General features: G+C 37.6%; 1 protein-coding gene across 1 annotated transcript; it reads left to right on the top strand.

Annotated features, from left to right (window-relative positions):
- Positions 1–6,068: 6,068 nt before the first annotated feature.
- LOC131940287 (uncharacterized) lies at positions 6,069–24,721 on the top strand. Its single transcript, XM_059298932.1, has 8 exons — positions 6,069–7,296; positions 16,308–16,438; positions 18,595–18,673; positions 19,450–19,554; positions 21,391–21,560; positions 22,450–22,549; positions 23,524–23,632; positions 24,553–24,721. The coding sequence occupies exons 1-8, from the start codon at positions 6,265–6,267 to the stop codon at positions 24,699–24,701; spliced, it is 1,875 nt and encodes a 624-aa protein (XP_059154915.1). The 5' UTR covers positions 6,069–6,264; the 3' UTR covers positions 24,702–24,721.
- The last annotated feature ends 2,124 nt before the right edge of the window (positions 24,722–26,845 follow it).

Below are 26,845 nucleotides of genomic sequence, written 5' to 3' on the forward strand. Positions count from 1 at the left end.
GCTAACAGAATGTGTAGAAAGTGCTTCGAACTTTGACAGGCTCTTCCGTGACAATATCTACGAATTTAATGGCATCTGGATGCCGTACAAGGTTTTTGAGAGGAATCCGGAGACGATACTAATCCATAAGAGACTACAGGTAAGATCTTAGACACTGCTCATACACGTATACCTACAGGTAAAGTCATACAGTCTGCTAATACACAGTAAACTAGAGGCAAAGTCATAAAATCTGTTTATACACAGATAACTACAGGTAAGGTCATAGAATTTGCTAGAATGTGCTACTGGTTAGGCCATAGACAGAGTTTATACATTAGGTGTGTGTGGGGGAAGTAGGGGTCGCTGCAGATAACATAACACCATTTTCCCATTCTTAGATTGCTTCATTCAAGGGACGTGAATCTATATTTTAACACTGTGATTTGTATAGGTTTGATAAAAAAAAAGAAACTTGAAACATATTATAAAAATATCAATTGTAACTTCCATATCAATAGATGCACAATTTTTGTATACACAAATTTACGTAATTAGATGTATGATTAGCACCTTGCTACATTTTCGTTACCAGGTCATTTGCTACGTCGGCGTCTGCCATCCTGCCTGGCATGAAGACTTCATCAGACCATACTCACAATCCCGCAAACCAACACAGCCATTTGACATCAGGGAGGCCAATGGTCAGTATACTTTTGCCACAGGTTTCAGTATTCTCTCTCTGTCTGCCTTTTTTTTTCATAAAAAGTAGTATATATATATATATATATATATATATATATATATATATATATATATAATCAATGTCGGACGGCATGGCCGTATGGTAGAGCATACGCCTTCCAACCTGAAGATCTTGAGTCGAATCCCTAATTCCTTTTAGTAGGACGTCCCTGAATCCCTACAGCTTACGTTTGAGAAAGTAAGGGCGGTTGAGCATAGTGCTGACCACACCATTCTTACATAAGGCGAACTCACTAAACCCGTGTGCTCTATTTCACCCACCGAATGGACCGTCATGTAAGAAAGGAGACATCCTTCCATAATCCGCACTGCTTCTATTCCAGCCTACCACTTCACCTACCCCAAGACGGATCCGAGCCTAGTGTCTTTCGCCACCATACGAGACCATACAGGTATACCAGCCCAACTTGGCAAGATGTTAATTGAAGCGATTGAAAAATCTGGCAAGCAACATTTGCTTGTTGACAAATAGTTGTTGACTTGTCATTATAAAAACAAAACTCAATTGTTTCTCTACTTTGATTGTTACATTCTTTGGAAGCTAGGCATAATTATTTTAAAAGCATAGGTTGTAGTGGCGGTCTGGAAGAATTGACAGGGATTGGTCAAGTCTTAGACACGTGTATTAGAGGATTTGTGATCTCACTGTTTTTATATTTGATATTTTTATTGTTGAATGGTAGGGCATATGACTTCTATTAGAAAGTCGTGAGCTTAGAGCCCGACTTAAGTCTTTATGTCGTCCACACATGTCTAATAATAGGGCTTGTAAGTAGGTCACAACTTCTCGTTCTCGCACTTGGCAGCTAGTAGATTTCGAGACCGTAGACTTTCAAGCCCTATAGGGAAAGTATATTCTGCTGAGTATAATGCTGACCACACTTTCCTTTGAAATGCTGACCTCAAAGAAACAGAAGAACTTTACTACATCTACACGATGGACCCAATGTGCAAATGTTACTTTACTTTATACGAGCCGACCCGCGGTGTATCATACGCCGCTATTTTGTTGTTTTTTTCTACTTTTCAGTAATTCATAATTTGCGAATTCGACACTACCAATGCTGCCACTAAATATTTGCTTTAAAACACTAAACCCCCTACCCCCCACCCCCCCCCCCCCGTGAAAGCAGCCTCCTCTTAGTTACCTCCCCTAAGTTTAAATCGTTTCAAACTAAATTATCTGCACCTAATAGCCGTCACCAAACCCTGCTCTATGATTGTAAACGAAAACATTTAGAGTGAACCACAGCTCACCAGACCATGTGAGGGGGTGGGGGTGGGGGGTGGTATCGATAGAGAGGAAGAGAGGTGACTGTAAGGCGCGCTTGCAGTTTGTTTTCTAGCGTCTCCCAGAAGAGAATTATATATATAGATACATATTCTCATGAGTTTTTTGTGCTAAGTAACTTTTAAAATTTGAATAAGTAATAATTATTTTTACGTTTCGTAATTAATATTGTTTATATTTTTTAACTTGCTTGGTTTTATAAATTTAAATAAGTTATGAAGTGTTGTGTGTAAATAATAAGTACCGGGTTACTGTGTTACACGCAAATATTATAAGTTCTGCTTGCAAGTGTGTACATTCGTGCTCAACATAAATTTAAGATATCAGCTCGTATAGAAAGGATGTGACTCGACAATGTATGTGACACTATCACGCTCGTGACAGCTGAACGTGTGTCAAACTCACATGTGTGACAAAGGCAAGTGAATGACACTATAATGTATGATACACATACACGTTTGTAACACGTTCACATTCATGGCACAGTCACGCGTTAAGTTGCGTGACACTGTAACGTGAGTGTCACTGTCACAAGTATGACGACGTTATTGATATGTATCAAACTGTTAGATTTAAGTGTGCAATGATAGAATACATGCAATGGCAACGAGTCACTGGGACAACTGACGAATAAAAACACATCTTTACTAGAATTGCCTTGAAAACATGACTCACACATTCAAGAATTTTTAAGCTCAATACATTGTGGGATAACATGAGAAAATTGTGAATTTTTAAAATACTAAAGGGTTATTTATTGTTTAAGGCTTTTATTTATTTAATGCTTTTTAATCATTACATGATTTTTCATTATTAAAGGGTTTTAGTTATTACATGCTTATTAAATATTAAAGGATTTTTAATTGTTAAGTGCTTTTTCGTATGGAGAATCTTCTTCTTATTCGTTCTTAATTTTATTGTAAGAAGGGATCCCCTGCGACACAATTAAGTATACGTGTCAACTGGTTATGCGCCATTGAGGCCATTGACTCCGATATGGAGAATACAATCGCGTTTTGTTGAATTATTGAAATATTTACATTCTACAACATAATATATGTTCCATTCTCATCACCGAGAGCTCAGGACTTAATTTTTAATAAAAACAACATATAGCTTTAGTAAGGTTACACCATAAAGACCACGCAGAAAGAGAAAAAAATACAATTTCTTACTTTATCGTATACAGAGTATAGAGGACGTATTGTAATCGTGCACAAAAACAATTTTGACAGTTTACGTTGTTTTACACCTTAGTACTACATCATAATATACAGATGATAAGGGACTTATTTTATACGTGCAGATTTATCAAAATTTCGGCGTTCTATACTTAATTGAGTCGGAAAAACTGGGCTTTGCAATTCTGTCCGTATGTCTCCCTCTCTGTGTGTGTATGTGTTGTGTGTATGTCTGTGAACACGGTAACTTGAGTACAGTTACAGTTTTGCTGATGACATTTCATATATAAATATTATATAAATGTGTAGTTCTGTTTCAACTTTTCAGCGATTTCCGATAACTGGAAGTGGAACTTATTCTATAACTGTTTCAGATAGATAAACGAAATTTCACATATAAGTAAAAGATCTAGATTTCTGCTTTCTTTCAAATTTTGAGTCGTTTCTGTTTATCGAAAGTAGTAATTTTTGCTATTTCCAATATCTCAACGCGTTTGAATTTATAAAGTGCTAATTATATTCCGCACTGTTATACACATATTGTTTGGCGTTCACTTGGTGCGCAATTCTTTTTTCTACGAGATTCTATCCTAATATATTAAAGTTCATCTGCAAACTTCTCTCTCTCTCTCTGTCGGCAAAATATTTTCACAGGCTATAATATCAGTATCTTCAGCGATGTATGGAGAACATAATACGGGCTTTTTTGAAAATAATATTGTAGATGTTTTAAATGTATAAACTAAATTTTATTTAAAGAATGAAATTAAAATAAAGGCATATTCGAATGTAGAAAAACAATTTTAATTATACAACCGGAAAATTATTTATAGTTGTGACAAGAACGCCATAAACTATGACGTCACATGCTAAATGTTTAAACTAATGAAAAAAGACAAAACTAATGGCGTCATATTCCGATTTTAGAATATAAAGAAATGAACTATTTCATTCAAATTCGATTTAGATCTACGTACGCTTTGACATGTATATAATGCAATTTTGTCGGCCTAAACTTATAAATTCACTATATCTATTATTAAGTTTATCGAGGTTCAGGATGATAAAAAGAGAGAATGTGTGAATATAATGAAATATTAATGAATAAGAGGTATAAAAACACAGATTGAAATATAGAGAAAACTTATGAAACATGCACACACAAAAAATCAATACTAATTTAAACTGAATCAATTTAACTATCTTACAATTTCACATTTTGTTCCCCACAGGGACCGCAACCCTACAAATTACAACTTATTATTTATCCCCCTTGGCTGGTAACAATGATATGTGTTACATAGACTTTTTTTCACTTCATTTAAGTATAATTTTTTTTAATTACACAAAAATAATCTCTTTGATGCAACGCTGTAAAATCCCATTGAAATAAACCAGCTTGACTAATTTAAAAAAAAAATAACTGACACGAACCACGTTTCCAATAATTAAGCATCAATCTCTACCCCCCCCCCCCCCCCACACACACACACACATAGTAAAATAATAAAAAAATGACTGCACGTCCATTGAAATAATTAAGTTTTACTCACCTGACCCTCTACCCGCGTGAAAGAATCAAACATGATCGCCTCCCCCATTGCAACATTTAAGCCCCCCCCCCCTCCCTTGCGGGAAATAATCAAGCGAAATCTGAAATTTTGAAATATTTGCTGTGATACCTCCCATTTAAATCCTTAAACTTTGACCAGCGCAATATTTAAACTTGGCTTCAGCGATGAAAAACTGCAGCGGTTCCTTGTATGTGTAACACACATTTCACATAAGCCAAATCCAATCATTAATTGTTAAATTAAATTATTATTGTTAAATTATTTATTTATTGTTAAATACCTTCGGCTTATCTGTTATAATTTAAAAAAAAAACAACTAATTGTTTAAAGGTCTGAAAATTGCTTATCTGTAAGTCTATCTGCTACATATTTATTCCTAAAAAGCTCTATAAAAATCTAGAACTCGGTACATAGTCGCCTAAGAGTAACCAAATACCGATAGGTTGTTGTGCCATTCGGGCTTTTTTCGCATTGGGGCAAGTGTCCATTCTGGAAAACGTCATGCTCCCATTTCAAGGTTTTACTTATTAATAATAATATTGAATTAGATGAAGATATCTAAGTAGAAATTAAAAAGTTATGTTCCTAGGTTTTACGTTTTATTAAACAAAATATTATTGAATTGGATGAATATATCTGAATTTATAATACTACCATTCATTAAATTCTGCAAGATAAATATAGACAGAATCAAAAGATGGCACTAAAAAATAAGCTTAGTAATATCAACATTAAACGTTTTTTGATTAGATGAAAAAAAATACTGACAGTGTAGCTTCATGACATGAATTAATTTTATGGGCGATGTAGTTCAAAGATTAGAGTAGCACTTGGTCATTTTGTGGTTGTGTGTATGGCAATGTTTAAAGCGGCTGTTGGTCTTTTTGTTGTAAAAAGTTGGTGATGTTTTATTTGTTCATTTTGTGGTTGTCTACCATGGCAGTAGATCATTTTGTAGTTTAAAACACGGGATGGTCGCAAGCGGATGGTCTGTTTGTGGTTATAAATTTCAGGATAAAATGAGATTATTTATTAAGGTCTTATCGGCTTAGCCTCCCAGCCCCACCCTACTCCCCTGTGATGTTTTATCTAACAGCCCTCACATCTGCTGATTTGTTATCGTTTGGAACAATGCTCACCGCATGTCGACGAAGGACCAATCGTCTTGTCCTTATTTTACTCCCTAACGCGGACCACACCATAAATGGTGCGGTTATCTGAACCTTGGCTCTACTAGCTTGAGGTACGTCTGCACTCAAGACAAGTATATCATTAAAATATAAACTGATATATTTTTTCTGATACACACTGAAATCGTGGATAGACTCCGTGAAATATTCATCATAACGATATCAATACAGCACTAGTTTTCGGTTTTTAGTGTATACGCTGTGAAATTTATTTAACTGATTTGAGGATTACAACTATACTTTGAAACTTTTTTCAACTGGTCTAATTTTCTCGAAAACCAGCAATGATTTTTAAAAAACGGCACATGCACAAATTAATTTTGATATGTTTACTTTTAGGTGTATTTGTGATATGTGCTTACGTAAATATTCATTTAAACAGCCGAACCGTGGTTCATAGTCGCGTAGCAACAGAGTTACGTCATGTTGACAACAGTGCAATTATTCAGGCCATGATGATGAAAAATTGGACGTTACAAAATAGCGATCTGGTAGTGAAGAAATGTGAAGAGAAGCATACAGTCGATAAACAGCGGCTGTTTCGGGATTTACTGAGTGATGTTGTTAACCAGAAGAAATATCAGAGAATCTCGTTGCTAGGTAACGGTCTGGATACGTCACGTGACCCCCCGGGGGTGCTTCCAACGAGCGCCCATTACGTATGGTGCGGGGAGAAGCTGTTCAAGTTTGAAGACTATCTGGGTGTTTTGAGCGTGGTGCGGGTTCTCAGGCCGCTGAAGTTGGTGTTTCACTACAACAAACTGCCGGTGGTTGACCGTTACTACCACACGTGGTTTCAAGAGCTAAAGCAGTCCCTGCCCAGTCTTGAGCTCCGAGAGGCTTCTAAGCTAATCCGCTGTAACACGACCGACGCCTTGGACTACGGTCTGGATCAGCTGGCGTCCAGCCCAGGCGGGGGGTTCTATTTTGGGGAGCGGGCGCTGGTCACGTATATTCCTAAAGAATGGCGCTCGGAGAAATTCTTTACTTACGTCACATCCGGTGCCAACCGCAGTGAACAGGTGTTTGTTTTAGCATCTCAAGGTCACATGGGCAACGGCTCAACTTTACAGCAGTACAAAATCAACATTTTAAACAGGTCGTTTGAATGTCTGACCTTGGATAAGTTCAACGCTGGCAATAATGGGACAGAGTTTAACACCAGGGGTCAGTTGTCTCAAAACTTGTCCCCCTGCCTGGCCGTGCCAGATGGAATCGTACCCGAGGACATCATTAACGAAACCTCGCCATTCGCCTCTCTGGCGAGAAGATTGTTCTATGGCAAGTCGGAACCAGTGGCAGTTAGACAAGGCGAGGTCAGTTGGTTTTTTTACATACAAATCTTTCTTTCAGTCAGTTGGTTTTCTTTACATTCAAATCTTTTCTTTCTGTCTGTGAGGGTGGAGATTTTTAAGATGCGAAACGAATGACTCCAATAACACACAGTTCAAGTTCAACTATAATTGTTCTTTATTAAAATGATATATATGTTCAAGTTTCTACCTAACTGATCTACACTGTACTATTTACTTCTACTACTGACTGTTCACTATACTACTAACTCCCATGACCAATCCTAACACTAACTGTTCTCTACATTCTACATCTGCTCCATTCTACAACCTAACACCTTCTGCCTTCGCTAGCTAATCATGATCTCCTAACTATCTACATTCTCGGCCGTCTCTGCCGCTACCTAACAACTCCTGGCCTATCGCTCTACTGACCCACGCCTCAGTGGTCAGCTGACCGTCCCACGTGACCGGTCAGCCCTGTGCGCCCATTGGCCTCTCTACCCAACCAACTAGGCCTATAGTCTGTTTCTGCTAACCTATATCTGCTAAACATGTCTGACGTAATCTTGCGTCATCACATATCTCCCTCCCTTTCTGTAGCTGACAAATTATATTTTTCAGCGTCTGCTACTAATCTAATACATCAACAACTATCTATCTTACTACTCTATTCTATCCCTAACATCAATCATCTAAATCAAATACAAAATGGGACAGCACAGTTTAAAAAAACATAAAATCTGTGTCTGTGTTCTTGAAAAAAAATGTCATTGTTTTCGTTCTTGTGTAGGTATCCTGACGTCTGTGGTGTCTCTGCTTGATAATGTATGTCTATGTTATGGAATGTGTGAATCCAATCATGTGAAACTCAGTTCTGGCTAGGTTGTCGTGTACTGGCCTTGAGCTAATCTTAGTAGAATGTGTAACTGGTTGAACGGGCTCAACGAGCAGTGTAAGTGTGTGTGTGTGTAAGTGTTATGTACTTATTGGCGTTTATCTGTGGTGGGTGGGTTGTGGCGTTGGTCTACGTAAGTTCCCGTGAGGCGGGTGTAGGCGTAACTTTCGTTGGTCAATGTGATGACGCAACAATCTCATCTCAACGCTGGTTGAGACGTCCACGTAGAGTGGTTATACGATGAACTGGAGCTGTCTGATGCGTGGCGAACAATGACGTAACATTCCGACGCTGGGAACTTGGACGATGGGTCTTCTACCCATTTGTATCTGCCGACGAGGGTGTACGTAGCTGGCGGTCTGTTATTCAACCCCAGTGCGGGTGCGGAGCGGTGGCGATGCGTCCGCTGTCTTGACCAGGGCAATTCTCTGTTAAGCAGGGCTGTTCGCTGTCCAGGTAATTCAACGTAATCAGGGCTTCAGGTGGCGGCATTCTTTGAAGTGTCTGCTTCATCTCGTCTCATTCTGAATAAGCGTAGTGGGTCTGAAATTGTATTACGAGACCATGAGCAATGGTTTTACGTGACCATCTTAGTGCCCGCGCAGACAAGTATTCAGACAGAGGTACCTTCCATTAAAAAAAATAAACCTCAATCCCAAATTTATACGTGCTGAACATTTGTCTGGCGGTATAACAAACATTAAAAAATAACATTACAACATAACCAAATAAAAAATGAGTACACTCTAATCTAACAACAATCTGTAAAGCCTAATAAACTCAATAGACGTAAACACTACTAGAGATTAGAAATAGCTTCACAAAAAGAGTAGACATGTAAGTGTATATAAGTAATCGTGCCGTTTCAAATCAACATTTGAATACGTAATCATATAGTGGAGCAGCTCTCACTATCTGACTTCTGACAAAAAAACTGGCTGGCTTGACTTAATGACTGACTTCACTTATGACTTCAGTAACCTGACTTATTTCACTTTGACTTCAGTAACTCGACTGACTTCAAATTAACGACTGATTTCCTCTGACGACTGACTTAATTAGACCTCTCTGACTGACTTCGACGACTTCAACTTTAAAGACTTCACTGACTGACTTAGATTAACCTGACCTCGACTTCAAGACTTTAACTTTGACTTCAAAGGTTCCAACGACATCACTGACTTCATAAACATCGCTGACTGACCTCGATTGACTTTAAATGACTTCTTTGGCTTCAGTTCTGACTTTTACTTCACGCCGATTTCTCGGCGACTTAATTCCTAACATTCTTGATGACCAGAGTTGTATGACCTATGTTCTAGTTGCGTGACAGCGTGTCGGCCAACACGTTTTGTGTGCCGGGGACAGGAACAATGTCAAATTGATAATCTTGTAAGCTCAGTGCCCAGCGTACCAGTCTTGCGTTTGACAGCTTCTTTGTTTTTAGTGCTTGTAGGGGCGCGTGGTCGGTCTGTAAAGTGAAGTGTGCACCGGCCAGGTATCTGGCAAACTTGTTTATGGCCCAGACTATGGCCAGACATTCTTTCTCAATGACTGCGTAGTTTTTCTCAGCTGACGACAATTTTCGGCTAATGTATTGAACTGGGTGGAGTTCATTGTTAAAGTCTTGTAAAAGACATGCACCTATACCGACCGAAGAGGCATCCGTGCAGAGGATAAAGGGTTGATCTGTATTTGGTAATCTGAGAATAGGTTCCGATGCGAATGCTTGTTTTACCCTGTTTAGTGCTGTTTCACATTTTTCTGTCCACAGTAGTTTCTTATTCTTTTTGTCCGTTTTTGTTAAATTCGTTAGTGGCTCTATGATGGTGGCGAAATTGGGTATAAACTTCCTATAGTAGTTACACAGACCGATCAAGCTACGGACCTCTTTAATTGATGTCGGCACGTTTATGTTCAGTATTTTATTCACTGTAGGTTGGAGTGGCTTTTGTTGACCTTGTGAAATGGAGTGACCTAAAAATTCTATCTCTTCCATTCCTATTTCTATTTTGCTAGGTTTAGCAGTTAGTCCATGCTGCTTTAATATTTCCAGCAGCGTTTCCAGTCCTCTCACATGCTCTTGCCAGGTGTTGTGGAACAGACATATGTCATCTAAGTAGGATATGAGGTCGTCTCGACCCTGTAGTATTTTTCGCATGAGTCTGTTGAAGGTAGCGGTGCGTTCATTAGCCCGAAACTCATGTACTTCCACTGGAACAAGCCAAATGGTGTTATAAAGGCTGTTAGGTGTCTCACATCTTCTTTTATTGGTATCTGCCAATAACCCCTGGATAAGTCAAGCTTTGTAAAGTATTTAGCCTGTTTAAGTTTAGCAAATAAGTCTTCTGGATTTGGCATTGGTTCTGCGTCTGGTATTGTAATGCTGTTCAGTTGTCTGTAATCAATACACAGTCTAAGGTCGTGGGATTTTTTCTTTACTAATACAATAGGAGCAGCATATGAAGAGTCGGAATGTTCTATTATCCCAGCTTGTAATAATTCTTGGATTTGGTTTTGTACGTTTTCTCTGTGATGTATGGGAATGTTGTATGCGGGCATTTTGGTTGCTCTAAGTGAAGTCAACTTAATATCATGGACGATTGTATCTGTTTTACCAGGTTGTGGGGATAGCACCTCTTTAAATTTTTCTAATATTTCCTTGATTTCTTTTTCGAATTCTGGCGGCATTCTGCCGATTTTGATATCTTGCCATGTTTCCTTGCTAGTAGGTAATGTGTATATTTTGCCGATCGAGTCTGTGTCATCTTCGTGTAACTCTGCGCAGTTTATTGTTGCCGTGTGTTTAATTTCAAGCTCTTCTGGTCTTAAGGTGTAAGGGCTCAATATATTTGTGTGAAACGTTTTTTTCTTCCCTTTTATTTCGACTTGGTAATCTACATTTGAAATTTTGGCTGTGATTGTGAATGGACCCTGCCATGCAAGCTGTAATTTGTTGTGCTTAGAAGGTAACAGTATTCTGACCTGTTCCCCTACTGTGAACTGGCGTAGCTTTCTATTCCTGTTCACCCTGTGTCTTGCTATTTCTCCCTTTTCTTGTAGCGCGAGCTTTGCTTCCTGGCATGCATTGATTATATTTTCTCTAAGATTGACAATGGCTTCATATGTTGTTCTGGTTTCTTGTTCTATGTTCTGTTTGTAGAGAAGTGTCCTAAGTATATCCATGGGGCCTTTGGGGTTGGCGCCGTAGACGAGTTCGAATGGAGAAAATCCAGTAGAAGAATGAGGTATTTCTCGGTAGGCGAATAGGATACATGGTAGCATGGTATCCCAGTTTTCTGGGTTGTCTTTAGAGACTTTGTCTAATAACGATTTAATGGTGCCGTTTAGTCGTTCACACACGCCATTGCTTTGAGGGTGATAGGGCGTCGTGAATGCTTGCTTAATCCCCAGCACACTCGTGAGTTGTCTCGTTAAGTCGGAGGTAAATTGTGTGCCCCGATCTGACAGTATGGTGTCCGGGAACCCGGTTCTTGAGAAGAACGTGAGTAGGGCGCCTGCTATATCCTCAGATGTTATCGTCTTTAGTGGGAAGGCTTCTGGCCAACGTGTTGCAAAGTCGACTATTGTGAGGATGTATCGGTGACCACGTTTTGATGGGGTAGGCAGTGGTCCTATGATATCTATCGCTATTTTTTCGAATGGTCTGTTAGCTAAATCAGTGGTTTGTAATGGGGCTTGGGGTGGTCTAGTGGTATCTCTATTCCTGCATGTCTGACATGACTTCACGTACTGTGAGATGTCTTTGTCCATGCCCGGCCAGTAGAAGGTAGTTTCAATTCTTTGTTTTGTTTTCTTTCTTCCCATGTGTCCTGCAAGTGTAAGGTCGTGTGCATGGTGTAGAATTTGTGGTCTGTATTTCTGTGGGATTACTAATTGGTTTATTTCTTGTCCTTTGCCTTTATATTTTCTTTGAAGCGTGTTATTCTTAATAAAGAAAGAGTGTTCTGATGACCTCGATGTAGTGATTGAGTGTTTACGGGCGAGTCTAAATATCTTTTCTAGTGACGGGTCTTCTTGTTGTGCTAACTGAAATTTTTCTGGTTCCCAAATGTTTTTGGCCTCAGTATTATCTATGGCGTTGTTATGTTGGTCTTCTGCTTGATGACTACTTAGGTCGACGGGTGGTTCATGACTCTTGTTGCTTTCTCTTGCTTTTCTTGCTTGTTCTCTTGTTTCGACCATCTGAATTATTTCCCTTTGTACCCAATCGTCGATTTCCACTCGGGAAATAGTTTCGTTGTTCACTATGTTTCCGATGATCAGATCATATGATCCATTGTCAGTGACCACAGCAATTACGCGACCAGTTAGATATGGGGTTTGAATATTGATCAATGCCGTTTTGTATTCTGCGATTATACCGCCAAATAATTCCACATTTACATATTGGCCTGTATATTGGCATGTTTTAACAAATTTGGCTTTTACTGCTATTGTTGAACAACCAGTGTCTCGAATTGCGTTTACTATCTGTCCGTTTACTTTAGACTTAAATGTTGGTAACGAGCTTGATGTGTTTAGTAGGTGGATTCTTTCAACTGGTTGGTCATGGCTTTGTGAAGGGTTGCTTCTCTGTGGTCTCTGGTAAGATCCGTTCCTTGAAGATGAGCGTTGTTGGCTTAGTTGTTCTAAGTAGTTCACTCGAGTTCCAACTCTAAATTGTTTCACACCTCTAAAATTTCCTAATATCACGTCGTATGGCCCGTTTTTAAAAACAGCTGCTTCAACTGTTTTACACGCTGAGGGTGTGGCTATGGTGACCATAGCTGTTGGCCAAACATATGTGCTGCCTCTTGAGCTGTGAACACGTTGTGTTCTGCCTGTGTATTGGTGGTGTTGTACGAATGTGTTACGTACTGCCACTGTTGAGCAGTGTGTGTCCCTAATTGCTGTTGCGTATCTGTTATTAATTTTTGACGTAAATATGTCTGTTCTTCTACTGGCTTCTGTAAACGATGACATAAAAGCTATTCTATTTATCTGTCTATATTTTGGTCTGTTGCGTTGTGCATCTTGTTTGCGTCTGTCATAATATCGTATTCTGCAATTTATTTGTTTGTGGCCTGTTCTATTACAATAGTAGCATCTGACACTGTAATTGTGTTTCTGTTGACTGTAGTTAATCTGAATGTTGTGATTTGCCGTATTATGTTTTTGGAGTGTATGTTGTGTTTCACTTTTTGTTGTAGGTATTTCGCTTGCTTCACTGAACGTGTCATCTGAATCTGAATCGAAGGAATAGTAAAATGTTGTTTCGGCTGTCTGGTTGTTATTATTCGTATCTAAACTTTGCACCGTTTCTTGTTTGGCTTGGCAAAGTTCTCTCAATTTTTCTCTTTCTTTACGAATTCTTTCTGTTTCTTCTTTAATTCCGGCAATATATGTTTCTGCTTCTCTTTGTTTCTCTGCTAACTCGGCATCTATCTTTGCATCATATTCTTCTTCAGTCAACAAGGAATCTGGATCTCCGGTTACCTTATAATCTACAATTCTATTGATCAAATCTTCCATAGCATCTGGATCATCTAGAGTTTTTGCGTCAAATTATTTAACAGTTAATAACCAGTCTCGATTTTCTGTTGTCGTGTATTGTCCAAGCCTAATAATCAATTCATCCAGAATATCTGGATCCTCAATAGTTCTTGAATTGCTTTTCACTTTGACTGTATTCTGAACATTTATATCTAGTAACGAGTTATCAATTCTACCTGACTCTTCTAGGCCTGACTTAAGCTCAGTTTTAGTGCCCACTTCGTACAATGGAGGCATTTTTAAGGGTAGTGTGGTTGAAGAAACAGATAAGAAAGAGGCAGAAAAACCGCTGGCACCAAATATCCAGCACAAGTCCAAACCCAAACGTTTAAAAAAATTTTGGAAGGTACTTATCTTTTTGGACATGTTGACTGTTTCCTTGTGTTGTTAATCCAAACTCGTTCCGGTTGAAGAAACCCGCTGTTGTGTTGAGTTGAAGAAAGCTGTACACCAGATGTACTCCGTCATGTGTAACCCGATATACCCAGTCTTTCCTGTCCTCGACCCGCGCTCCACCAGTTGTGAGGGTGGAGATTTTTAAGATGCGAAACGAATGACTCCAATAACACACAGTTCAAGTTCAACTATAATTGTTCTTTATTAAAATGATATATATGTTCAAGTTTCTACCTAACTGATCTACACTGTACTATTTACTTCTACTACTGACTGTTCACTATACTACTAACTCCCATGACCAATCCTAACACTAACTGTTCTCTACATTCTACATCTGCTCCATTCTACAACCTAACACCTTCTGCCTTCGCTAGCTAATCATGATCTCCTAACTATCTACATTCTCGGCCGTCTCTGCCGCTACCTAACAACTCCTGGCCTATCGCTCTACTGACCCACGCCTCAGTGGTCAGCTGACCGTCCCACGTGACCGGTCAGCCCTGTGCGCCCATTGGCCTCTCTACCCAACCAACTAGGCCTATAGTCTGTTTCTGCTAACCTATATCTGCTAAACATGTCTGACGTAATCTTGCGTCATCACACTGTCAGTTGGTTTTTTTACATTCAAATCTTTCTTTCTGTCAGTTCAGGGGAGGTCAGTTGGTTTTCTTTACATTCAAATCTTTCTTTCTGTCAGTTGGTTTTCTTTACATTCAAATCTTTCTTTCTGTCAGTTCAGGGGAGGTCAGTTGGTTTTCTTTACATTCAAATCTTTCTTTCAGTTAGTTAAGGGGAGGTCAGTTGGTTTTCTTTACATTTGTATAATATTCACGTTTTTTTATTTTTTGGAATAAAATATTCAACTTTGGTTGAAAAGTAAACTTTCTGGCAAATACTAAGTTGAAGCACTTTTCAAGCATATTGTCGTTAAAACATTATGCAAGCAAACATAGAAATCTTCATTAACATTTACATTTGGATATCACTGTAAATAGCTGGTGCAAAGCCTATCCGATTTCGGCAAGTACGTTATAATATTTCCGAAATATCGACAATCTATTTTAAGTCCTCACCAGTTCAATATCAAATGAGTGAATTGAGTGAGCCCTTAACTCTAATAATACAATTGATTATTTGCATAAGTCGTGAACGGGTAGCATATGTTTAAGTGTTCGATCCTATCTATAGTTATTGGTCTGATAGCTTTAGCGGTTAGTCATATATTGTAACGGCTTTTGCGATTAATCAAACATGAAATAGCTTTAGAGAATTAACATCGCCGAATCTCTTTAAAAGGGACTACCACCTACTTATTTAATATCTGGTATCCCCAGTTCGACGCTAAATACCTGTGACAGCGTGCTTTATTTCTAGTTCATTTATGACCGCTGTTAGTAGATCGCTTGTTAAAAAATCAATGACTTAAAACCTTGCGAGGAAACTGGTAGTTTGTATTTGGGAATATCACCATAAACTCTTTATCGAGAGACTCGACTCTTAAACATTACGCTTAAACACCAAATCTCCTAAACTTTAACTCAGATAACACCACAAAATCGACATCGGGAGAATAAAATCGACTCTTAAACACGACACTTAAACACCATAACACCATATTATAAACTGTAAGATAATTTTATCCACTCTCTAGGTGTAGCACATACACTCTTAACTGCGAGTGGCATGTACATTCTTAGCTTCGAGTATCACCTCCTGCGCTTCTATTTATCACAGTATCACCTCCATTGGCTCATATTCGTTACAGTATCACTCCCTGTGCGCCTATTTCTCACTGTATCACTCCCTGTGCGCCTATTTCTCACTGTATCACCTCCATGGGCGGGTGATGAAAATCAAATAGCCAAAATGCTTATTTCTAAACCTAATGCTATAATATTTAGCATATAGTTATGACTCAAAGCGTTAAGTCTAAAAATAAAAAAAAATGGCCGAAAATTTCCTGCCGTTGCTATGGTTATGGCGGTCATCTTATATTTTTTTTTTACAGTTTTAACATTGTTTCGAAACTCAAACAGAATTTCGAAAACGTTATTTAAATCGGATGTTTCCCAATCCGAACAAAGATACACGGAAACACCATTTTTTCGTTGGACTTTTCAGATTCAGGAATTATATCTTGTTAACCAAATTTAAATTTAAAAAGTTGAATTTGATGTTTCAGGATCCGAACGACCTGATCCCAAACATCGGACATGTCGTGTCGTTGAACCCACAGCCAGGTTCTCCCGTCAAGTTCTTGTTCCAGCATTACCTGGCAATGCTTTCAGCCTTGTACCTGGCCAAAATAGAATGGTGAGTTATCTATACCTGGCCAAAATAGAAAGGTGAGCTATCTATAACTGGCCAAAATAGAAAGGTGAGCTTTCTATACCTGGCCAAAATAGAAAGGTGAGCTATCTATACCTGGCCAAAATAGAAAGGTGAGCTATCTATACCTGGCCAAAATAGAAAGGTGAGCTATCTATGGCTGACCAAAATAGAAAGGTGAGCTATATATACCTGGCCAAAATAGAAAGGTGAGCTATCTATACCTGGCCAAATTAGAAAGGTGAGCTATCTATACCTGGCCAAAATAGAAAGGTGAGCTATCTATACCTGGCCAAAATAGAAAGGTGAGCTATCTATACCTGGCCAAAATAGAAAGGTGAGCTATCTATAACTGGCCAAAATAGAAAGGTGAGCTTTCTATACCTGGCCAAAATAGAAAGGTGAGCTATCTATACCTGGCCAAAATAGAAAGGTGAGCTATCTATACCTGGCCAAAATAGAAAGGTGAGCTATCTATAACTGGCCAAAATAGAAAGGTGAGCTTTCTATACCTGGCCAAAATAGAAAGGTGAGCTATCTATACCTGGCCAAAATAGAAAGGTGAGCTATCTATACCTGGCCAAAATAGAAAGGTGAGCTATCTATACCTGGCCAAAATAGAAAGGTGAGCTATCTATACCTGGCCAAAATAGAAAGGTGAGCTATCTATACCTGGCCAAAATAGAAAGGTGAGCTATCTATGGCTGACCAAAATAGAAAGGTGAGCTATCTATACCTGACCAAAATAGAAAGGTGAGCTATCTAAACCTGGCCAAAGTAGAAAGGTGAGCTATCTATACCTGACCAAAATAGAAAGGTGAGCTATCTATACCTAATTTCTACGACTATTTGTGTTGAGGGTGAGGAAGTGATTTCAGAAATCGAGACATCATTTTTTACATTTTAATAAGTAATGTAAGAAACTGAATGATAGCAGTTATTTGGCATTTTTATAGGATTTATTTTTTGTAGACTGTTATAAAAATGGATCAATACACACAATGTTGACCGAACGCGCAGACATATTAGAAAAATATCGATATTTAAAAAAAAAAATTTCGAAAAGGGGGAGGGAGAAGAGGTTTTGAAGTGTGGTGTTATTAGGTGAGTATCATTTTTGTGTGACAATGTTTGACTATAGGGAGAGTGGTGTGTAAAAAAAAGTTAGAAAAGCGTGACGTCATTTATAAATATATTTTTTTCTAGAGAAATACCCCTCACCTCCATCACCCCCCCCCCCAACAAGAGACTGAAACAGCCACGTGTTACTCACGTGATCAGTCTCACTGTGGACTCCGAACTAGGTCATCGTTTATCAGGCTAAAAATATCCTTTTCAAACACGATTGGCAACAGCTTTTAAGACGGTAGAGGCCAACAGACACCTATGTAGTGTTAACCTGATCTCATTATTTAAAAACGTATTCCTTTCAACTTGAAGTACTCAAAAAAAAGTAACCAATATATGTTGACTTCATAAATTGATAAAGGATTAGAGCGACTATTTTTAAAAATACATTTCCCTATCCCAGATTAAATTTATAGAAACAGGACGTGTCGTCCAGATTGACGCCAGTTTTACGCGGATTAAAAATTCAAGGAAAACCAAGCTTATTCTTGACACAAAAAGATAAACCGTATCAGATAATCCTTAATCCGATTCTTCATAAATAACAGTTTTTAATCTTAAACATACTACTAAAAAAGTATCGACTTTTCAAACTAGTCCTTTTTAATATCCTTTATTTATCCCCCCCCCCCCGCTACGACTAAGATGCCCCCTACCTCCACGTAGATTCACTCCCACGATGATGCCCCCCCCCCCCCCGGACTCACCACACACTTATATATGACATATTAGCCAGTAATGGAGTAGACAGGGGGTGTTAGGAGTTACAAAATCTTACAGGACCCACAAAACGACAGCTATCTCATGCTAATTTACTGCAGTTGGCGACAAAATGACAAAATAGCCTGGATATCTAATATCAGGGAATGAATATATCCGGAAACACTATTATCCAAATATACTATGTTGATATCCACTATCCAAACTCGATTTACTTAAAATATTTCAACTGTTATGTGCTTCTATTTTTAATTTTTTTTTTCATCCTGTTTATGAAATTTTGATCTGGCCAGGATATATGTTCACGGGGACACAGTGCCATCTGGCGAGTGGTGGGACAGGCTGCAAGGGGAGAACATCACATTTGTTTACGTGAGTTGATTTGTTACGTTCCTTTAATTATATGAGTTATGTCGGCGGTTTTATTATTTTGTTTAGTTTATCATTTTGTGTGTGCAAACTTTTTCTAAAGTTTTACTATCAAGCTACTAGGGTGGGTGGGTGGGTGGGTTGTGGGGTGAATGGGTTGGTGGGTTGGTGGGTTGTGGGGTAGAAGGGTTGGTGGGTTAGTGGGTGGGTGGGTTGTTTAGTGGGTGGGTGGGTTGTGGGGTGGATGGGTTGGTGGGTGGGTGGGTTGTGGGGTGGATGTGTTTTGGGGTGGATGGGTTGATGGATTGGTGGGTTGTTGAGTGGGTGGGTGGGTTGTGGGGTGGATGGTTTGGTGGGTGGGTTGATTATTGGGTGGGTGGGTTGTTTTGGTAGGAGGGTGGGTTGTTGAATGGTTAGGTGGGTTGTTTGGAGGATATTTGGTGGGTACGTAGGTTGTTGGGTAGGTTTTTGTGTCCTGTCATTTGTCTGTTTTATTTATTTCAAGTGATAGCCTGATGTCTATATAATGCCTTCATTATTTCAGATAGATAGTCCTAAGTCTGTCTATACTGTCTTTTTTCTGTATTTCATATAGATAGTCCTAAGTCTGTCTATACAGTCTGTTTTCTGTATTTCATATAGATAGTCCTAAGTCTGTCTATACAAACTGTTTTCTGTATTTCAGGTTGACAGTCTGATGTCTGTCTATACAGTCTGTTTTCTGTATTTCAGGTTGACAGTCTGATGTCTGTCTATACAGTCTGTTTTCTGTATTTCAGGTTGACGCTCTGATGTCTGTCTTCCAGCAACAGATCCAGGTCACCGCCCACAGAGCTGACGTTCTAAGGATTCTGATACTTTATAAATATGGCGGCATTTACTTTGTGAGTGGTATTTGGGTGGTATTTACTATGTGAGTGGTATTTAGGTGGTATTTAATTTGTGAGCGGTATGTGGGTGCTATTTACTTTATGAGTGGGATTTGGGTGGCATTTACTTTGTGAGCGGCATTTAGGCGGTATCTACTTAAAGAATGCCATTGGGGTGGTATTTACTTTGTTTATGGTATTTAAGTGGCATTCCCCTTGTGGGTTTAATGCCAGTTTAATCTCATTAATTTTGAGAGTGTGGTTTAGGGTATTGCAATTAGCTAGTAATAGTTCCAATACATTAGCTAGATGAGTCTTTTTATTTTGTAGGATATATTTGCTTTGTTGTTATCTACATGGGGAACATTTAATTTTCATTACAATTATCTTCAAGTACTTGAATCCAATGATACACATAAGTAAAATACCCTTTTGAACCTTACGGTTTATTGTGCAAGTGAAGTAGAGTTCACCCGTTTTAGTAACCTCGATATAGGGATAGTGTGGTTAGCATTATGCCCAGCAGCTTTTACTTTCCCTAACGTGAGATTATAGACTAAGGGAAAACGTACGGATTTGTACCCGGGATCTGAACTCGAGACGTTCAGGTTAGCAGTTGAGCTACGATTCGACCACACCGTCCTTGTATCCAGTAAGGTTTTGTACAAAAATGAATTATAAAATTGTTCTTTTTTTATAAATTAAATTTTTCTTAATAAACATAGTATTTCTTTCCTCAACTAGAAATTCAAATATTATACTTTAATATATATAGGCCCTATATATATATTATGTAGTTAAACTACTTCCACATTGATTTTTTGTTTTTTATCAGCTTAACATACGCAAGCAAATCATAAACAAAGCAATTGAACTTTGAATATGAGCGACATTAATACAATCGATCGCTTTAATATTTGGACTATAAAAATAATATGTCTAGAGAACTCTAGAGCATTAACCTATATAGGAGTAGTCGATTTATTTTCCATTTCAAATTTATTACAGTCATTTAAAAATAAGCTAATCCGTAATAATTGAAGAAAGGTTTAATCTATTCAAATCTATAGTTGTGTTCCTGCCTGAGGAATAGACTTTAATATACAGTTTAATTCTACACGTTTGATATATGACATTTTATATTTGTTTTGTAGATGTGTTACATGTTTTAATCGATGGATACATCCCATTTAGTAATCCACGTGTTATAGATGTATTGAATGTTTTAAACTGTGGATATATCACATTTTATAATACATGTTTAATAGATGTGTTAAACAGAAGCGTCACGAGGCGAGGGCAGGGGGTTCGGACCGCACCGGGTGACACCATTTTAGGTGCGAAAAATTGCTGAACATCTAGAAGAATTATGCTTTTTGTCAGTTCAATTAATGATTAATTAGAGTTGATCCACATATATTAATAACTGACTATAGATAAACATCTTTACTATTACCTGTGCACACTTCAAAACTATCACCCGATGGTGGGGGAGGGGGGTGTAACACCAACTACAAACAGAGGAAAAAGGATTTGTTGAGTACCTTGAGGTGCCGCACCGGGTGACACCCGACCTAGCGACGCCACTGATGTTTTTAATCTGTGAATATATCACATTTATAATCCGTATTTTGTAGATGTACAATATGTTTAAATCGGTGGATATATCACAATTTTTAATCCATGTTTTGTAGATGTGTTAAATATTTTATACCTTGAATATATCACATTTGTAATCCGTATTTCATAGATGTGTTAAATACTTAAATCGGTTGAAATGTAGGCCCCCTATCACATTTTTAAATCCATGTTTTGTTGATGTGTAGAACCTTCTAACTAAATCTTCCATAGGACAGAGACGTGTTCTGGGCCACCCCACCGTCGACTGACCTACGCAGATACCCTAGCATCATGTGCCTGGACTGGCCATACTACCAAGAGTGGCCAAAAGGAGGAAGTATCGGACTACTCCTGTCTAAACCTGCCGCCCCCTTCATGATCAAACTCTTAGATTCATTTTGGTAATTTACATTATTTAAGTTTTTTTTTCTTCTTCCTCGTTCTGAATTGTAATTTAATTAAGTATTACGTACCAATTTGTTAAGGGCGATATAACCTGTTGATTCCGACTTTGCTTCCAAACAAAAAAACGCAATTCTCCAGAATGGAAATTGCGCTAAAAAGGAAGAATGATCCTTCAATAATCTTTCATTTTCAATGCTTCAATTACATAATCAACATAGAGGTTTAGATGTTCGATTGGTTATCTAGGGATATTTAGCCCTACCATTGCAGTTAAATAAGACAAGCATTTCAATGAACTTAAATTAAAATTAATTGATTTTGATTTTAATATCACTAACTCTGCACTTTGCAACTGAGATTCTTTCAAGTATCTCTTCCTGTAAAGAACGTCTACCACCCCCCCCCCCCTAAAATGAAATAGAATTTAATTAGAGAAAATATGCTTTGACCAGCGTCCGCCCCCATGAAAATATAGTCCGCCCACCCGAAATTTTCATGTACCCCCCCCCCCCCCCCCCCCCCCCAAAGAAAAAAAAATCTGAAAAAAAAACACAGCTTTGCAGCAAGTAATTAAAACTAAGTTGTTAAACAATTTGATACGTACACCCGGGAGCTTAATCAAAGTGTGCGCGTGAGATTTAATTAGTGAGAGGTTTTAAGTGTTTGCTATGCCTTGGAACATGAAATAGAAAGTTCAGCTAAAAATAGCGTGATGTCGGAAATAAACGCGTCTTTTGCTGATTTATTTAGTTTAAAACAAGTTTCAGAGCTTTTGACATATAAGCTGTGGAAAATGAATAGCGAGGTGCACTTATTGACCCGTGACTTCCCTCCATTTCTCCCCTTGCCATTAACATGTGTAGAAAGTGAATGGAACTTTTGCAGGCTCTTCCGTGACAATATCTGGGAGTTTAATGGCGTCTGGATGCCGTACAAGGTCTTTGAGAGGAATCCGGAGACGATACTCATTCATAAGAGACTACAGGTAAGGTAATTGACATTAATAAAAGTACATGTGATTTCAGGTAAGGTAATTGACATTGCGAAAAATACAGGTGAGTTCAGTTAAGGTCATACACTGCTCACATACAGGTGACTGCAGGTAAGGTCATAGACACTGCTAAACATACAGGTGACTAGAGGAAGGTCATAGACCTAACATACAGGTGACTAGAGGAAGGTCATAGACCTAACATACAAGTGACTAGAGGAAGGTCATAGACCTAACATACAGGTGACTAGAGGAAAGTCATAGACCTAACATACAGGTGACTAGAGGAAGGTCATAGACCTAACATACAGGTGACTAGAGGAAGGTCATAGACCTAACTACAGGTAATGTCATCAAACTTGCTCAAGCACAGGTGATTAAAGGTCATAGAAACAGCTCATACAGGTAAGGTCATAGAACCTGCACGTACAGAGATGACTACAGGTGAGGTCTATGAACCTGCTCATATACAGGTGACTATATGTAAGGTCACAGAAGGTGCTCATACACAGGTTACAGGTAAGATCATAGATCTTGCTAATACATATGCTACTACATGTTCTATAAAAAAAAACATTCTAATACATACAATACGGATAGGGCATAGACCTTTGTTCGTAAAGTGTGCGTTTGTGTGTTTGGGGGGGGGGGATTGATGCAAGTATCAAAACACAATTAGCTTTAAAATAAAGTTGTGTGAATCTAGCATTTAACACTATGATTTATTACGTTTAACAAGAAACTAAATTATAATGACAAAACATAAATAAAATAGTCATCTATCGCAATAGGGCTGGTAAGTAGGTCACCAACCAGTTCTATGGCTCATGCAGGTTTTAGTGAGCCGTACAGCTGGTTGGTGACCTACTTACCAGCCCTATAACTAAGACAACAGATGTATAGTTTTTTGTAATAGATTGGTATACGTAATCAGATTGATAATTAGCGGCTTAATTATCTTATGTCAGGTAATTTGTTTCGTTGGCGTATGTCATCCAGCCTGGCATGAAGACTTCATCAGACCATACTCAGAGTCTAACAAACCAACACAGCCATTCGACATCAGGGAGGCCAATGGTTAGTGGTTAATGGTGTTTCAGTACTCTCTCTCTCTCTCTCTTTCTCTCTCTCTCTCTCTCTCTGTGTGTGTGTGTGTCACGTACACACAGACACATTTTTATTTTTATAAAGTTGTATACGCACACACAAACACACACATACATATATATATATATATATATACGTATATATATATATATATATATATATATATATATATATATATATATATATATATATATATATATATATGGTGACAGGACAAATGATCTCCAAACAAATTATCTCAGACAAAATATCTCACGGACAAATGATGTCAGGTCAAAACATATCAGGACAAATGGTACCATGGACAAATGATCTCAGACAAAATATCTCACAGCAAACTTTAATAGTGTATTGCATGATTTTAGTTGATCTGAACATTTTTTATTGACTGTCATATTGTTTTGTTTACTATGTTAAATATTGTTTAGTGGCCTATTTAATAACTACAAGAAATGGTTGCCGTATACATTTGTCATATTGCACAAAACATTTTAAAATTAAGATTACTAATACAGTATGCGAAGATTAAAGACATTTTTTTCGATAGACAGCATAGGTTGGCTTGCCAAACATGAGACAATCCTACCATGTCAGGTGGACCAAACTAGATCAAAGTGAATGAAATAACAATTTATAACCTGAAATTCTTGAGCACGAATCCCTGACACTTGTCAGTAGAACGTCCGTGCCTCCCCTCACCTTGCTATGTTGGGTACCTGACTCACGTTTTGGGAAAGCAAAGGCAACTTACCATAGTGCTGACCAAACTATACCTTCATATTCCGAGATCACTGAAATATGCCACTCTACTTCACCTACTAATTGACCTTCATGCTTGAAAGGTTACTTGAGTTACCTTACTTCTCTAATCCATACTGCTGCTATTCCAGCCTACCACTTCACCTACCCCAAGCCGGACCCCAGCCTAGTATCTTTCGCCACAATAAGAAACCATACAGATATACCAGCCCAACTTGGCAAGATGTTGATTGAAGCGATTCAAAAATCTGGCAAGCAACATTTGATTGTGGACAGCTAGCTTAGTTGTGATTGTAAAAACCGAACTCATTTGTTTCTATATTGACTGTTAAATCATTTGCAGGTTAAAAATATTATTTTAAAAGCAGTGTTGGTAAAGGCTGAATGGATGACTGTCAGGGATTGATAATATCCTAGACCCGTGTATTTTTATATTTGTGATGTCACTGTTTGTGGAACGGCATGGTCTAGTGGTATTGCGCATGACTGCTACCGGAGATGCGTGAACTCTGATCCTGCTTTTGAGTCCCTTAAAATATCCCTGAGCCTACCCAGTTCAGATAAATACCGGTCTCACGATAGGGAAAGTACTGACCACACTCTCCCTTTAAATGATGACGTTATAAAACAGGTGAACTCTACTTCATCTACACCTTGGACTACAGGTAATAAGGCTAATTTTAGTTTACTTAGTATGCATGTTGTCGTGCGTTTTATGTGCTAATTCGCTTTTTCAATTGGCGTAAGTAAAGATTATTTTTACGTTTCGTTATTTCCATTGTTTCTACTTTTTAGATTTCTTTGTTTGTATAAATGTAAATAAATTTGGAAGTGTTGTGTGATTGATTTGTATCGGTTACTGTGTTGCAATCACATTTTGCAAGTTCTGCTTTTTTTTTGCAGGCAAACTAAATTATTTTTTTTTTACTTTTCAGTAAAAAAAATAATTTAAATATGATTTTTTTTTTGTGATTTGTGTTTATAATATAAGATTTTTTTCCCTTAAAAAGAAATTATACAAACATTACTTTAAAAAAGATTTTTTAAAAAAAATGTGCATTTGTTAAAGACAGAATGTAGAAAGTTTTAGTTTATATCAAATTTACTACTCATAAGAAGGATATAAATTTGTCAAATCATCTAACTTTTCGTTAGTTATCTAGTTAAACGAATCAGCAGGATTATAGGCCTATCAGGAATTGCAGCTTAAGGATGTAGATAAAGATTAGGGAGTGTCTAAGCCAGATAAAAGGGATTTTATAAGATTTTCAGATATCTGGCTTAGAGTTTGGGGATTATAAATTATTGAAGAAATGTCAGAGATAAAGAAAATTTAATCCAAGTTGCGATTAAATTTGTTTTTTTTTTTCGACCCATGATTGAATTATTCGATGTCTGGATTATGTGATACATTGGAGGTAACTCCATGTTATCTCAATAACAACATGTGGGTTGGGTTATACATACATACATATATACCTATATATATAAAACTATATATACATATGTATGTATGTATATATATATATATGTATGTGTGTATTGGTTAATTATTTATAAAAAAAACCAATAAATCAATTAAACAACAGTTTGGAGACTTAAGATTTCCAAGCTTTGCAAGGAGAAAAATATAACGTAATTTGTTCAGCAAAAAACAAATAAAAAAACAACAGCAGATGTTGTGGAAGTAACAGATTTCAGTCTCTGTTCAAAAACATAAAATAAGGCATTTTGTTTTTGTAAGTCCTTTAATAATAACCCGAATATCATTTTAAAATGCAACACATGTTTTGAATGAGAAAATTATTTTTCAATGTAACATTTACTCTTATTTAATTTATCGAATTCTATTAAATTTCTATTCGGCTTAAGCTAGCTTGCTACTCCGTGCCTACAAAAAGTGAGTTTAAATATTTGATGAATTTTTAAAATAAAAAAATTTTGGTAAAGAAAATTAAAGCAAGATTTCTAAAATTAAGCGTGGTGGGTGATACACTGCTTCAGTTCAGCTGATCGTAAAATTCATTATAGCGATGGAAAGAGATTTAAAGAGGGGGGGGGGGGGGGGTTAAAAGAAGGGCCAAGACTTCCACCGAAAAAGATATTTTGTAGATACTCTAGAGAAGTATCTGGCAGTAATGAAAATATCTATCTATAAGATCGGTAATGAAAATATCTATCTATAAGATCAGTAGCCAAATGTCATCTTTGCTTAATGTTGTCCAAATTCAAAAGGATTCAAGTCAAGAATAATACACAACAGACGATATTTGAGCAGAATCTCTTTGAAAGAATAAAAGAAAGTTTAAAAATCATAATAAATGTAGTCTACTGGCCAATGTTATTTTAAAACTAAATTTGTGAATTCTAAAGAAGAAGAAATGCAAGAGCATTAAAACTTTAGTGAGGTGAAAAATTTGATTG

Source organism: Physella acuta, unplaced genomic scaffold (genome assembly GCF_028476545.2).
Source record: "Physella acuta isolate Inbredline_101_S28 unplaced genomic scaffold, ASM2847654v3 ptg000315l, whole genome shotgun sequence".
Lineage (NCBI taxonomy): Eukaryota > Metazoa > Mollusca > Gastropoda > Physidae > Physella > Physella acuta.